Genomic DNA, 13,633 nt, shown 5'->3' on the forward strand with positions numbered 1-13,633 from the left:
AAGGCAGGGCTAAGCCAAGTACACCCAGTTTATTCTTTGCAAATTTTCTAATAGAAAATGTACTTCATATCCTCAAAGACAGAATGAGAAAGGAGGGTGGCATGAAACACCACTAGCAGAGCATCATCCACGGAAAAGGAAATACTACAAACAGCAAAGACACATTCCCCTTAACTTCAATCACTGAAGATTTCTAAACAGAATAATACCATGACAAAAGCTGTAGTTTGAAAAAGTTAGTCTGACATCAGTTGTAGGATGCTGAAAAACAAAAACGTTATTGTAACTGCCCAGGCAAGAATAAATTAGGGTCTGAACCATAATAATATTTAACGTTAACCGGTTCTTAGTTCCAGGGGCTGTCTTCAGTTCACTTCATATATTAACTCAGCTCCAGTAAAGATGATATAAATGAGACAAAGAGGTGAAGACATACAACTAACAAATGGCATTTAAACTAGGAGTAGCAGCAGGAATGGAAAAGATGATTTAGATGCAAAAAAAAAAAAAAAGACAAAAATTACATAAGCAAATGAGCAAGTCAACAGACACTGACTTACTTGAATCAGAGAAGTTTATATAAGAATTTGTAAGAAAAGATTATATTAATTAGAAAAGCTGTAATTCAATGCTGGAAAGTTGGTAAGATAAGCATGACAAAGTACTATAGCTTCTTAGGAAAGGAAAGGTAGTTTTCTGTAACAGTATTTCTAAGAAAAACTAATCACTATTTCAATGTATTAAAGATACTCAAGAGTTTACTACATTCCGTTGTTTGATATAGAGAACAGACGAATATGTGCAAAACCGAAGATCATAAGCCAGGGATACCTGAACATACCAGACCATTCATGCCCACAAACAGCAGAGCATGATTTCAGAAGAAAGCATGTAATCACAATGGGTAAAATCAACTTCCTGACTTCATGCAGCTCCTCTTTCTTGCTCTACTACCCACTGGTTACCCCCCTTTGGTACTTTCCCCCTAACTTCCTCAGGTCTAACTCAGAGACAAAACAGAACTTAGTAAAGATATTCCAAAAACCTCTGGCCCCAAAGTTCCAAATGGGCAGCTACTTAATTATAAAGTCAATACAGTTTACCGCACCAACATTTTCAGAATTAAAATCAAACTGGGGAAGAAACAAAAACACAAACCATTGATCACAGGACTTCATAATCACTCTTTCATATTTTTCATTTATTTGTGCCTCTATGTTGCATTCAAATTCTTGAATTTGATAGACTAAATTCTTAAAGACTATCTTCTTGTTCACTAATTCTGTCTTCAGCTGTATTCAGTTTGTTGCTTCACCATTTTACAAGTTTCTAATTTCAACTCTAATATTTTTCATTTATAATATTGGCTCTTTCTCAAATCCACCTTCTTATTAAACTTTTAACCCTTATTCATATTTTCTATACCTACTATTACTATATAAAGCTATTAAATATTCCAAAAGATAAAGGTTTTATGAGTCTGATTTGGTTGTTTATTGTTTCGGATGACTCTCATTCGTGGACTATCGTTACATTTTCATGTATAGTATGATTTTAGATTATGACCTTAAATGCCATAGAACTTGCTTCTGGGAGACCTGGGAGACCTAAATTGACAGTGTCATCCTTTAGAAAGGACTGGTAGTTATTTCTGCCAATCATTTCAAGGCACTACCAACTCAAGAATGCTTTAAATTCTCACCTTGAAGATTTTCAGCTGTAAACCAAATTCTGTACTCAACCATATATGCCCTAGATTTATAAATATAATATACATTTAAACTCATTTCCTACAAAAAAAATTTAAAAGAACATATCACATTTCATAGTTGTTCCCACTGATTTATTAAATACCACCAAAAATAATATCTTACAAGGAAAACTGCATTTACATAAATGTGTATCAGTTAAAGGCAAATCAGAAAAGTAAAGCATTTTAAATGTTCTCTTACCTGTTCAAGTGCTTGGGTTTTCTCTTGCTCTATTTTCCTTATAGTTTCCTTTTCAGCTTTGAGTGATAATGATGACACAGTTTTAACAGACATAAAATCAACAGTCATCCATTCATCCCTCTGTTAAGAAAAAGAAGTCATTTCAATCTAAATTGATTAGAACAACACTAAACACTTAACAATAAATTAGAGATTCTGGAGGCACTGAAACCTGGATTAAATCCCACATGGCTGTATAACTTAAAGCAAGTTTCTTAGTCTCTCTAAGCCTTCTTCTCTCCCCTGTAAAAACGGGTTAAAATACCTACCTTTCAGGAATGTTTTAAGGAGTTAACAAGAAAACTGACTTAAGGCATCTAGCCCAATGCCGGATATACAACAGGCTCTCAAACATAGTTCTTTTCACCTTTCTTTCTTCATTGTTGCTAACAGTGTAAATATAGCATTCTTCCTCAGGCGTATGAACTATAACCCCAAATTTGTGAACTATTCAACTATAAGCGTTGCTAAGAAAATTATGGCATGAAGTGAAGGGAAAGAAAAACTGTGACTGAACTCTACTTGCTGTAGAAAAGCCAGATAGATGTAAAAATACAAGACTTCAAGTCATAAGGGGAAAAGTGCCACTTCCTTATCAACAACCAGAGATAGGAAACCCTCTGAGGGACTAGAATAGGGACAAATGCTAACTTTCCCACAAGAGAAGAAGGGGAGTGAAAAGGATCAGCAAACAGCATTATTGCTAAAATTACTCATAAAAGTACACTGTTTACAAAGTCTAGTTTTTCTTCTGACTAAATTACAATCATCTTTCAATTTAACATTCATCTACTCTTGTAGGTTGACGCTTTCTTTGTTTAAAATCAGGCGGCTTACCTGAATAACTTTGTTGTCTTCTTTTTCTGACTTTTCATCTTTCACCTTCCAGGCCTTTTCCTTGCCAGAAGTGTGGGAGGAAACAGCCTCAACCCACTCATCTTCAGAGCTCTAAGAATATTTAACATATAAGTAGAATTCTCAAATTTACATACTTCCGCATAAAAACTGTGTGGTTCCACTCTTCCTCCTTTTCTCAACCCTTAAATATCAACTTTGTCTGTGTTTCCAGTCTTTGCCAATTATACTTTTTAATCTCTAGACATTCCCCTTGGGACATTAAATCCATTCTCATGACTTAAACTACCACAACTATACTGATATCTTTCTAATATATCCACCCAAAGTTTCTGTGATTTAAACAACTGCCTACAATATTTAAACGCCATGCTGAACGCAGTAAGAACAAAAAGTGAACCCAGCACCTACTTCCACAATACTTGATCCTTCTTCTATATATCTGAATTAAGCTACCTGACATCACCAACCACCCACTTACCCGAGTCAGAAATCTCAGGATCATCTTACTCCTCCCATCTAAACCTATGACTGTCATTTCCAAAAGATTTCTCAACTACAGTGAACACCAAATGATTATCATGGGAGTTCACCTCCATCCCTGGCCACAACTGACTGTTTCAGAGGTAGGGACCTGAACCAATTAATTTCAATCATAGCCACTCTCCAGGAATTTGAAACCAAGGCTAAATGGTTTACTCTATAACAAAGGAGAACTCGAAAGCCATTGGCAGAGACCATTTCTGTCATGAGGCACAGAATTCAGGAAAAATTTACCTATATCAAGGAAAGCAAAAATAGAACTTAGAGGGGAAAAAAGGAAGATGGTAAGAAGATTCATAAAAGCATTCATGACTCTAGTTTGAGCTATTCCTAAAACCCAGGTGCATTCCTATATGTCCTATGAGACGTTTGTGTTCTAATAATAAATCCCTCCCTCTTTTTTTGGGGGGGGTGGTTAAACCAATTTAAGTTTGGTCTCTGCTACCTACAACCAAGAGTCCCAACTAATATATACTCCTTCCTCCCCATTCTTAAAGCAGCAGCCCTAGATCAGATCTGCTTATCTCTCACTTAGACAACTGGAAAAACCAAGTTAGTCTCCAAAATCCCAGTCTTTCCTGCTACCTTTCATTCTCCAACCCCCACCCTAAATACCTTTAAGTATCATAAAAGGCGTGTCTGACCACAGTACTCCTCTTCTTTGACTCCCTGTCATAAAGACGACTGTTACGCCTTTTCTTTCCTACCAATAGAACCCAATTTCATTTGGAGATGTAATGTGCCTCCCTTGCTGGAGAGTGAAACCTTAATCAAGTCTCCAATAAGGTGGAAATGAAAGTACTATTTAGGACTTTCTGGAAGTTACAAAAAAGAGGGCATCCTCGTTCCTGTTATCTACACTAAGAGGTACATTTTAAAGACAATGGAGGAACAAAACTAGAAGACTTGGTCCCAGAAGACCACACTAAATTGCCTACTTGATTTCTTCTATATGAAAGAAAAGTTAGAGATTGGTTCAAGATGGCAGAGTAGAAGGACGTGCGCTCACTCCCTCTTGCAAGAGCACTGGAATCACAACTAACAGCTTAACAATCATTGACAGGAGAACACTGGAACTCACCAAAAAAGATACCCCACATCCAAAGACAAAGAAGAAGGTGCAATGAGATGGTAGGAGGGGCACGATCACAATAAAATCAAACCCCATAACCACTAGGTGGGTGACTCAAAACTGGAGAACAATTATACCACAGAAGTCCACCGACTGGAGTGAAGGTCCTGAGCCCCATGTCAAGCTTCCCAACACGGGGGTATGGCAACAGGAGGAATTCCCAGAGAATCAAACTTTGAAGGCTAGTGGGATTTGACTTCAGGACTTCAACAGGACTGGGGGAAATAGAGACTCCACTCTTGGAGGGCACACACAAAGTACTGTGTGCACCATGACCCATGGGGAAGGAGCATGGGTCTAGACTGAACTAGACCTACCTGCTAGTGTTGGAGGGTCTCCTGCAGAGGCGGAGGGCAGCTGTGGCTCACTGCAGGAACAAGGACACTGGCAGCAGAAGTTCCAGGAAGTACTCCTTGGTGTAAGCCCTCCCAGATTCCACCATTAGCCCCACCAAAGAGCCTTTACACTCCAGTGTTGGGTCGCCTCAGGCCAAACAACCAACAGGGAAGGAACTCACCCATTAGCAGAAAAGAGGATTAAAGTTTTACTGAGCTTTGCCTACCAGAGCAACACCCAGATCTACCCACCACCAGTCCCTCCCATTAGGAAATGCACAAGCTTCGTAGATACACTCACTCACCAGAGGGCAGACCGCAGAAGAAGAACCACAATCCTGCATCCTGTGGAACAAAAACCACATTCACAGAAAGATGGACAAGATAAAAAGGCAGAGGATTATGTACCAAATGAAGGAACAAAATAACACCCCAGAAGAACAACTAAAGAAGTGGAGATAGGCAACCTTCCAGAAAAAGAATTCAGAATAAGGATAGTGAAGATGATCCAGGACGCAGGAAAAAGAATGGAGGCAAATACCGAGAAGATGCAAAAAATGTTTAACAAAGACCTAGAAGAATTAAAGAACAAACACCTAGAAGAATGAAAAAACAAACAGAGACGAACAATACAATGACTAAAATGAAAACTACACTAGAAGGAATCAACAGCAGAATAACCGAGGCAGAAAAACAAATAAGTGACTGGGAAGACAGAATGGTGGAACTCACTGCCACAGAACAGAATAAAGAAAAAAGAATTAAAAGAAATGAAGACAGCTTAAAAGACCTCTGGGACAACATTAAACAAACCCACATTCGCATTATAGGGGTCCCAGAAGGACACGAGAGAGAGAAAGGACCCGAGAAAATATCTGAAGAGATTATAGTACAAAACTTCCCTAACACGGGAAAGAAAATAGCCACCCAAGTCCAGGAAGCGCAGAGAGTCCTAGGCAGGAGAAACCCAAGGAGAAACTTGCCGAGACACATAGTAGTCAAACTGACAAAAATTAAATACAAAGAAAACTTATTAAAAGCAAGAAGAGAAAAATGACAATCCACATACAATGGAACTCCCATAAGGTTAACAGCTGATTTCTCAACAGAAACTCTACAAGACAGAGGGGAGTGCCACGATAAATTTAAAGTGATGAAAGGGAAGAACCTACAAGCAATATTCCCCAGGAACAATCTCATTCATATTCGACAGAGAAATCAAAAGCTTTACAGACAAGCAAAAGCTAAGAAAATTCAGCAACACCAAACTAGCTCTACAAGAAATGCTAAAGGAATTTCTCTAAGGGGGAAACAAAATAGAAGAAGAGGACCTACAAAAACAAACAAAAAACAATTAAGCAAATGGTAATAGGAACACACATTTCGATAATTACCTTAAACGTGAATGGATTAAATGCTCCAACCAAAAGACACAGGTTCACTGAATGGATACAAAAACAAGACCCATATATATGCTGTCTATAAGAAACCCATTTCAGAACTAGGGACACATACAGACTGAAAGTGAGGGGATGGAAAAAGATATTCCATGCAAATGAAAATCAAAAGAAAACTGGAGTAGCAATACTCCAATCAGATAAACTAGACTTTAAAATAAAGAATGTTACAAGAGACAAGAAAGGACACTACAAAATGATCAAGGGATCAATCCAAGAAGAAGATATAACAATTATAAATATATATGCACCCACCATAGGAGTACCTCAATACATAACGCAAATGCTAACAGCTATAAAAGAGGAAATTGACAGTAACACAATAATAGTGGGGGATTTTAACATCTCACTTACACCAATGGACAGATCACTCAGACAGAATATTAATAAGGAAATAAAAGCTTTAAACAACAAAACAGACCAGTTCAATTTAATTGATATTTATAGGACATTCCATCCAAAAAAAAGATTACACTTTCTTCTCAAGTACACACGGAACATTCTCCAGGATAGATCACATCTCAGGTCACAAATCAAGCCTCAGTAAATTTAAGAAAATAGAAATCATATCAAGCATCTTTTCCAACCACAATGCTGAGATTAGAAATAGATTACAGGGAAAAAAACGTAAAAAACACAAACACATGGAGGCTAAGCAATACATTACTAAATAACAAAGAGATCACTGAAGAAATCAAAGAGGAAATCAAAAAATACCTAGACACAAACACAATGAAAACATGATGATCCTAAACCCATGGGATGCAGCAAAAGCAGTTCTAAGATGGAAGTTTATAGCTATACAAGCCTAACTCAAGAAACAAGAAAAATCTCAAACAATCTAACCTTACATCTAAAGGAACTAGAGAAAGAAGAACAAACAAAATCCAAAGTTAGTAGAACAAATCATAAAGATCAGAGTGGAAACAAATGAAACAGAAACAAGAAAACAATAGCAAAGATCAATAAAACTAAAAGCTGGTTCCTTGAGAAGATAAACAAAATTGATAAACCTTTAGCCAGATTCATCAAGAAAAAGAGGGAGAGAACTCTAATCAATAAAATTAGAAATGAAAAAGGAGAAGTTACAACAGACACCGCAGAAATGTAAAGCATCCTAAGACACTACTAAAGCAACTCTATGCCAATAAAAAGGACAACCTAGAAGAAATGGACGAATTCTTAGAAAGGTATAACCTTCCAAAACTGAACCAGGAAGAAACAGAAAACATAAACAGACCAGTCACAAGTAATGAAACTGAAACTGTGATTAAAAATCTCCCAACAAACAAAAGTCCAGGACCAGAGGGTTTCACAGGTGAATTCTATCAAACATTTACAGAAGAGCTAACACCCATCCTTCTCAAAGTCTTCCAAAAAATTGCAGAAAAAGGAACACTCCCAAACTCATTCTATGAGACCACCATCACCCTAATACCAAAACTAAAGATACTATAAAAAAAGAAAATTACAGACCGATATCACTGATGCAAATGCAAAAACCCTTAAAAAAAATGCTAGCAAATAGAATCCAACAACACATTAAAAGGATCATACACCATCATTAAGTGGGATTTATCCCAGGGATGCAAGGATTCTTCAATATATGCAAATCAATCAATGTGATACACCATACTAACAAATTGAAGAATAAAAACCCTATGATCATCTCAATAGATGCAGAAAAAGCTTCTGACAAAACTCAACACCCATTTATGATAAAAACTCTCCAAAAAGTGGGCATAGAGGAAAACTACCTCAACATAATAAAGGCCATATATGACAAACCCACAGCAAACATCATTCTCAACAGTGAAAAACTGAAAGCATTTCCTCTAAGATCAGGACCAAGACAAGGATGTCCACTCTCGCCACACTTATTCAACATAGTTTAGGAAGTCCTGGCCACAGCATTCAGAGAAGAAAAAGAAATAAAAGGAATACAAATTGGGAAAGAAGAAGTAAAACTGTCACCGTTTACAGATGACATGATACTATACATATAAAATCCTAAAGATGCCACCAGTAAACAATTAGAACTCATCGATGAATTTGGTAAAGTTGCAGGATACAAAATTAATGCACAGAAATCTCTTGCATTCCTATACACTAACAATGAAAGATCAGAAAGAGAAACTGAGGAAACAATCCCATTCACCACTGCAACAAAAAGAATAAAATACCTAGGAATAAACCTACCTAAGGAGGTCAAAGACCTGTACTCAGGAAACTATAAGACAATGATGAAAGAAATCAAAGATGACAGAGAGATATACCATGTTCTTGGATTGGAAGAATCAATACTGTGAAAATGACTATACTACCCAAAGCAATCTACAGATTCCATGCAATCCCTATTAAATTACCAATGGCATTTTTTACAGAACTAGAACAAAAAAATCTTAAAATTTGTATAAAGACACAAAAGACCCCAAATAGCAAAAGCAATCTTGAGGTAAAAAAATGGAGCTGGAGGAATCAGACTTCCTGACTTCACACTACACTACAAAGCTACAGTAATCAAGACAATATGGTACTGGCACAAAAACAGAAATTTACATCAATGGAACAGGATAGAAAGCCCACAGATGAACCCATGTACCTATGGTCAACTAACCTATGACAAAGGAGGCAAGGATATACAATGGAGAAAAGACAGTCTCTTCAATAAGTGGTGCTGGGAAAACTGGACAGCTACATGTAAAAGAATGAAATTAGAACACTCCCTAACACCATACACAAAAATAAACTCAAAATGGATTAAAGACCTAAATGTAAGACTGGATACTGTAAAACTCTTAGAGGAAAACATAAGAACACTCTTTGACATAAATCACAGCAAGATCTTTTCTAACCCACCTCCTAGAATAATGAAAATAAAAACAAAAACAAATGGGACATAATTAAACTTAAAATCTTTTGCACAGCTAAGGAAACCATAAACCAGAGGAAAAGGCAACAGTCAGAATGGGAGAAAATATTTGCAAATGAAGCAACGGACAAAGGATTAATCTCCAAAATATGAAAACAGCTCATGCAGCTCAATATGAAAAAAACAAGCCAATCAAAAAATGTGCAGAAGACCTAAATAGACATTTTTCCAAAGACATACAGATGGCCAAAAGGCACATGAAAATCTGCTCAACATCACTAATTATTAGAGAAATGCAAATTAAAACTATGAGGTATCATCTCACACCAGTTAGAATAGGCATCATCAGAAAATCTACAAACCACCAATGCTGGAGAGGGTGTGGAGAAAAGGGAATGCTCTTGCACTGTTGATGGGAAGGTAAAATGATACAGCCACTATGAAGAACACTATGGAGGTTCCTTAAAAAACTAAAAATAGAATTACCATATGACCCAGGAATTCCACTACTGGGCATATACCCAGAGAAAACCAAAATTCAAAAAGACACTTGCACCCCAACGTTCACTGCAGCACTATTTACAATAGCCAGGTCATGGAAGCAACCTAATGCCCATCAACAGACGAACAGATAGAGAAGATGTGGTACATATCTACAATGGAATGGAATATTACTCAGCCACAAAAAGGCACGAAACTGGGTCAGCTGTAGAGACGTGGATGGACCTAGAGACTGTCATACAGAGTGAAGTAAGTCAGAAAGAGAAAAACAAATATCCTATATTTATGTATATATTAGAACCTAGAGAAATGGTACAGATGAACAGGTTTCCAAGGCAGAAATAAAGACACAGATGTGGAGAACAAACGTATGGACACCAAATGGGGCGGGGGGGGGTGCGGGGGATAAATTCGGAGCTTGGGATTGACATATATACACTAATATGTATAAAATAGATAACTAATAAGAACCTGCTGTATAAAAAATAAAAATAAAATTCAGAAAAAGAAAAGTTAACTATTTTTAGATTCTATATATTTTATATTAACCAATGGCTATTCTGGGGTTCTCTAATAACACAAATGAACCTAATTTGATGATATACTCCCTACTGAAGAATTCAAACTTCTTGGTTTACAAAGTCCTATCAACTCTTACAATTTCATCTCCATTCACTCTCCTCTTGTTTTATAATCTAATATTGTTAAGTTACTTATAGTTGTATTTACCTATGTACATACATAAACACACACATGCACACTCAGACACTTTTATATCATGTTATCTCCTACTTCCACGCCTTGCTCTCACAATTCCTTGTGCACACACACCTCTATATGCCAGGGTGATTCTTACTCATCCTTTAAGTCTGAACTCAAGCATCATTTCCTCAAAACCTGCATATGAAATCCTCCTTCCCTTAATACCTTGACATGCCTTGGCATCATGAGATTACATACTGGAAGTATGTGTCTGTTTAATTATAAAATGAGTTCCCCAAAACTTTGAACTCTATATATTTGTATTCCCCATGTATATAAAAATGTCTGGCAAAGAGCTGGCATTCAATAAATGTGCATTAAAATTAACTCAATCCACCCTTGCAAAAGCCCAAGTCAGAAACTTTAAGCAGCAGCCTGCATTAAATACTAGGTACTGAATGAAAGAAGCATATGTGATACAGCTAGTACTCATTTTTCATTTACACAACGACAACTGGACCATTCTGTACAACTCTCCTGCCTCCATTCCCTATTAATTTTGTTGCTAATTTTCACTATTATTCACTCACCTCACCACTTCAGCATGACTTATGTTCCCCTCTCCCCATGCTATGACCTAAGTTCTCCTGCTGTTTCAATCCTCGACCCTACCTTGAAGAACTCATAAACCATCAACGTGCCTCTTGACCTAAGATAGCTCCCAGGACTCTTCTTCTCATGTGTAGCCATCATAATTAACCACACTCCTAATCCCATCTAACAGTCAAAACCTAAATACAGGACCAAGACAGAAAAGTGTCACCAATAAAAACATATGTAAATGTACATATTTTATATATATATATATATGAAGTATTACATATGTATATAAAATACATTTACTTATATTTGCATAATACACATAAAATGCATACATTTTATATTTAAAATATAAAGTACCTACATAAATACATATATTTCTCAAAGATACTTGAAGACTTCTGCACTAGCCGTGAAAAAATAAATGCTACATCAGACTAGAAAAATATACAGAATGGAAATAAAATTAAAAATATAAGAAACAACTGTTTTTAGACATTGAATCTCAGTTGTGCAGGACTATGATCCCTGAGAAAAGGCAAACAAATGAGGTGAGTGCTACAATTACTCTCTACTGCTTTTTGCCTAGTGGCACTTTCTAGACCATGGCACAAGGCAGGGTAACTCAAGCCCAATATGACAATCTCACTGAGATAAGAAAACAGAATTTTTACTTTGTGATGGCTGAGATAGAGCATCCATGAAAAGGGAGCTACACAGAGAAAGAACTCCAGAAAATTATATAAGAGACCCCTGTAGTCTTTAACTGAATATCAAACTGAACATTCTTAGGATGCAAGTCCACAAGGACAAAGAATAATTACCATGGAAGGAACAATTATTAGAGTGCTATGAGCAGAGAAATCCCCAGAGCTCACAAAGGGCTAGAAGACATTCTAGTTCCCACCAACCAGAATAGAGAAATCTCCTTGAATACCGAGGGCAATCAGCAGAGAAACCACAAAGGGCATGCCTTAGCATGTCTTAGAAGTAATGGCTACTCTAGATGCACACAAACATAACTTAAACACCAGCCTTTGAAAAGTATTAAGCTAATACACAAGTAACCTACTCCCCACCAAAAGAAAACTCAAGACCCTTTACAGGAAGACAACAAATCCAGTAGTCACAATATAACTTTCACAAGGTTCAGCATCTAATTAGAAATTACTAGACATTCAAAGCACGAAAATGTGACCCAAAGACAAGAAAAGAAATCAGTTAATCAAAACAGAACAAGAAATAAAGAGATAATGACATAGCAAACTAGGATTTTGACACCGCTGTTATAAATATGCCCAAGGAAAGGAAAGCATGAACAAACAGGAGTCAAAATGAAGATATAAAAAAGACCCAAATGAAATGTCTAATGATGAAAAATACCATAACTGAAATGAAAACTTTAATGACTGGGGATAACAGCCAACTAGATGCTACAAAAGAAAAGCCTAGTGAACTTGAACCTAAAATGCAACAGTAATATCTATCCAAACTGAAGAACAGAAAAGGCTAGAACGAAAATAAATAAAGGTTCAGTGACTTATGGGACAGAATTAAGGAGACTAGCAGAATAAGAGGGGACACAAAAAACATTTCACGAAAATAATAGCCAGAAAGTTTCAAATTTGATGGAAACTATGAACTCATAAATCAAAAAAGCACAATGAACCCAAGGCAGGTTAAAGACAAAGAAAACAGTATCAAACGTATCATAATTGATTTGCTAAAAAAAATGATAAAGAAAAAATTTTAAAAGCATTCAGAGCAGAAAGAAATATATACAGAGAGAAAGGGATAAACATGATTGCAAATGTCTCTCATTAGGAACAATGTAGGCAAAAGACAATGAAATGACATCTTAAAGTACAGGAAAAGAACTATAAACTTAAAATTATCTGTCTAGGAAAAAAACTTTAAAAATGAAGACTAAACAAAACATATTTTCAGACAAACAGTAGCTTAGAGAAATGTCACAAAATAAGCCCCAGTAAAATTAAGAAAACTGCAACCATATCAAGCATCTTTGCCAATGCTGTGAGACTAGAAACCAAGTACAAGAAAAAAACTGCAAAAAAACACAAACGGGGGGACCTTGAAGATGGCGGAAGAGTAAGACGCGGAGATCACCTTCCTCCCCACAGATACACCAGAAATACATCTACACGTGGAACAACTCCTACAGAACACCTACTGAACGCTGGCAGAAGACCTCAGACCTCCCAAAAGGCAAGGAACTCCCCACGTACCTGGGTAGGGCAAAAGAAAAAAAAGAAAAAACAGAGACAAAAGAATAGGGACGGCACCTGCACCAGTGGGAGGGAGCTGTGAAGGAGGAAAAGTTTCCACACACTAGGAAGCCCCTTCGCGGGCAGAGACTGCCGGGGGCGGAGAGGGGAGCTTCGGAGCCGCGGAGGAGTGCACAGCAACGGGTGCGGAAGGCAAAGCGGGGAGATTCCCGCACAGAGGATCGGTGCCGACCGGCACTCACCAGCCCGAGAGGCTTGTCTGCTCACCCGCCGGGGCGGGCGGGGCTGCGAGCTGAGGCTCTGAGGCTCGGGTTTCGGTTTCGGACAGAGGGCAGGGAGAGGACTGGGGTTGGCGGCTTGAACATAACCTGAAGGAGTTAGTGCACCACGGCTAGCCGG

At 37.3% G+C, this 13,633-nt stretch overlaps 1 protein-coding gene across 1 annotated transcript in view; it reads right to left on the minus strand.

The window, feature by feature from the left end:
- The window catches only part of CWF19L2 (CWF19 like cell cycle control factor 2), a 195,461-nt gene that overhangs the window by 162,802 nt on the left and 19,026 nt on the right, over positions 1 to 13,633 (minus strand). Inside the window, exons 4-5 of the mRNA XM_082845542.1 lie at positions 2,829 to 2,939; positions 1,953 to 2,072 (exon numbers count right to left, since the gene is read on the minus strand). Of these exons, the coding sequence (XP_082701668.1) occupies positions 1,953 to 2,072; positions 2,829 to 2,939 (231 nt within the window). The remainder of the gene's footprint in view (positions 1 to 1,952; positions 2,073 to 2,828; positions 2,940 to 13,633) is intronic.

Source organism: Leucopleurus acutus (assembly GCF_964270905.1).
Source record: "Leucopleurus acutus genome assembly, chromosome: 8".
NCBI classification, from domain to species: Eukaryota; Metazoa; Chordata; class Mammalia; order Artiodactyla; family Delphinidae; genus Leucopleurus; species Leucopleurus acutus.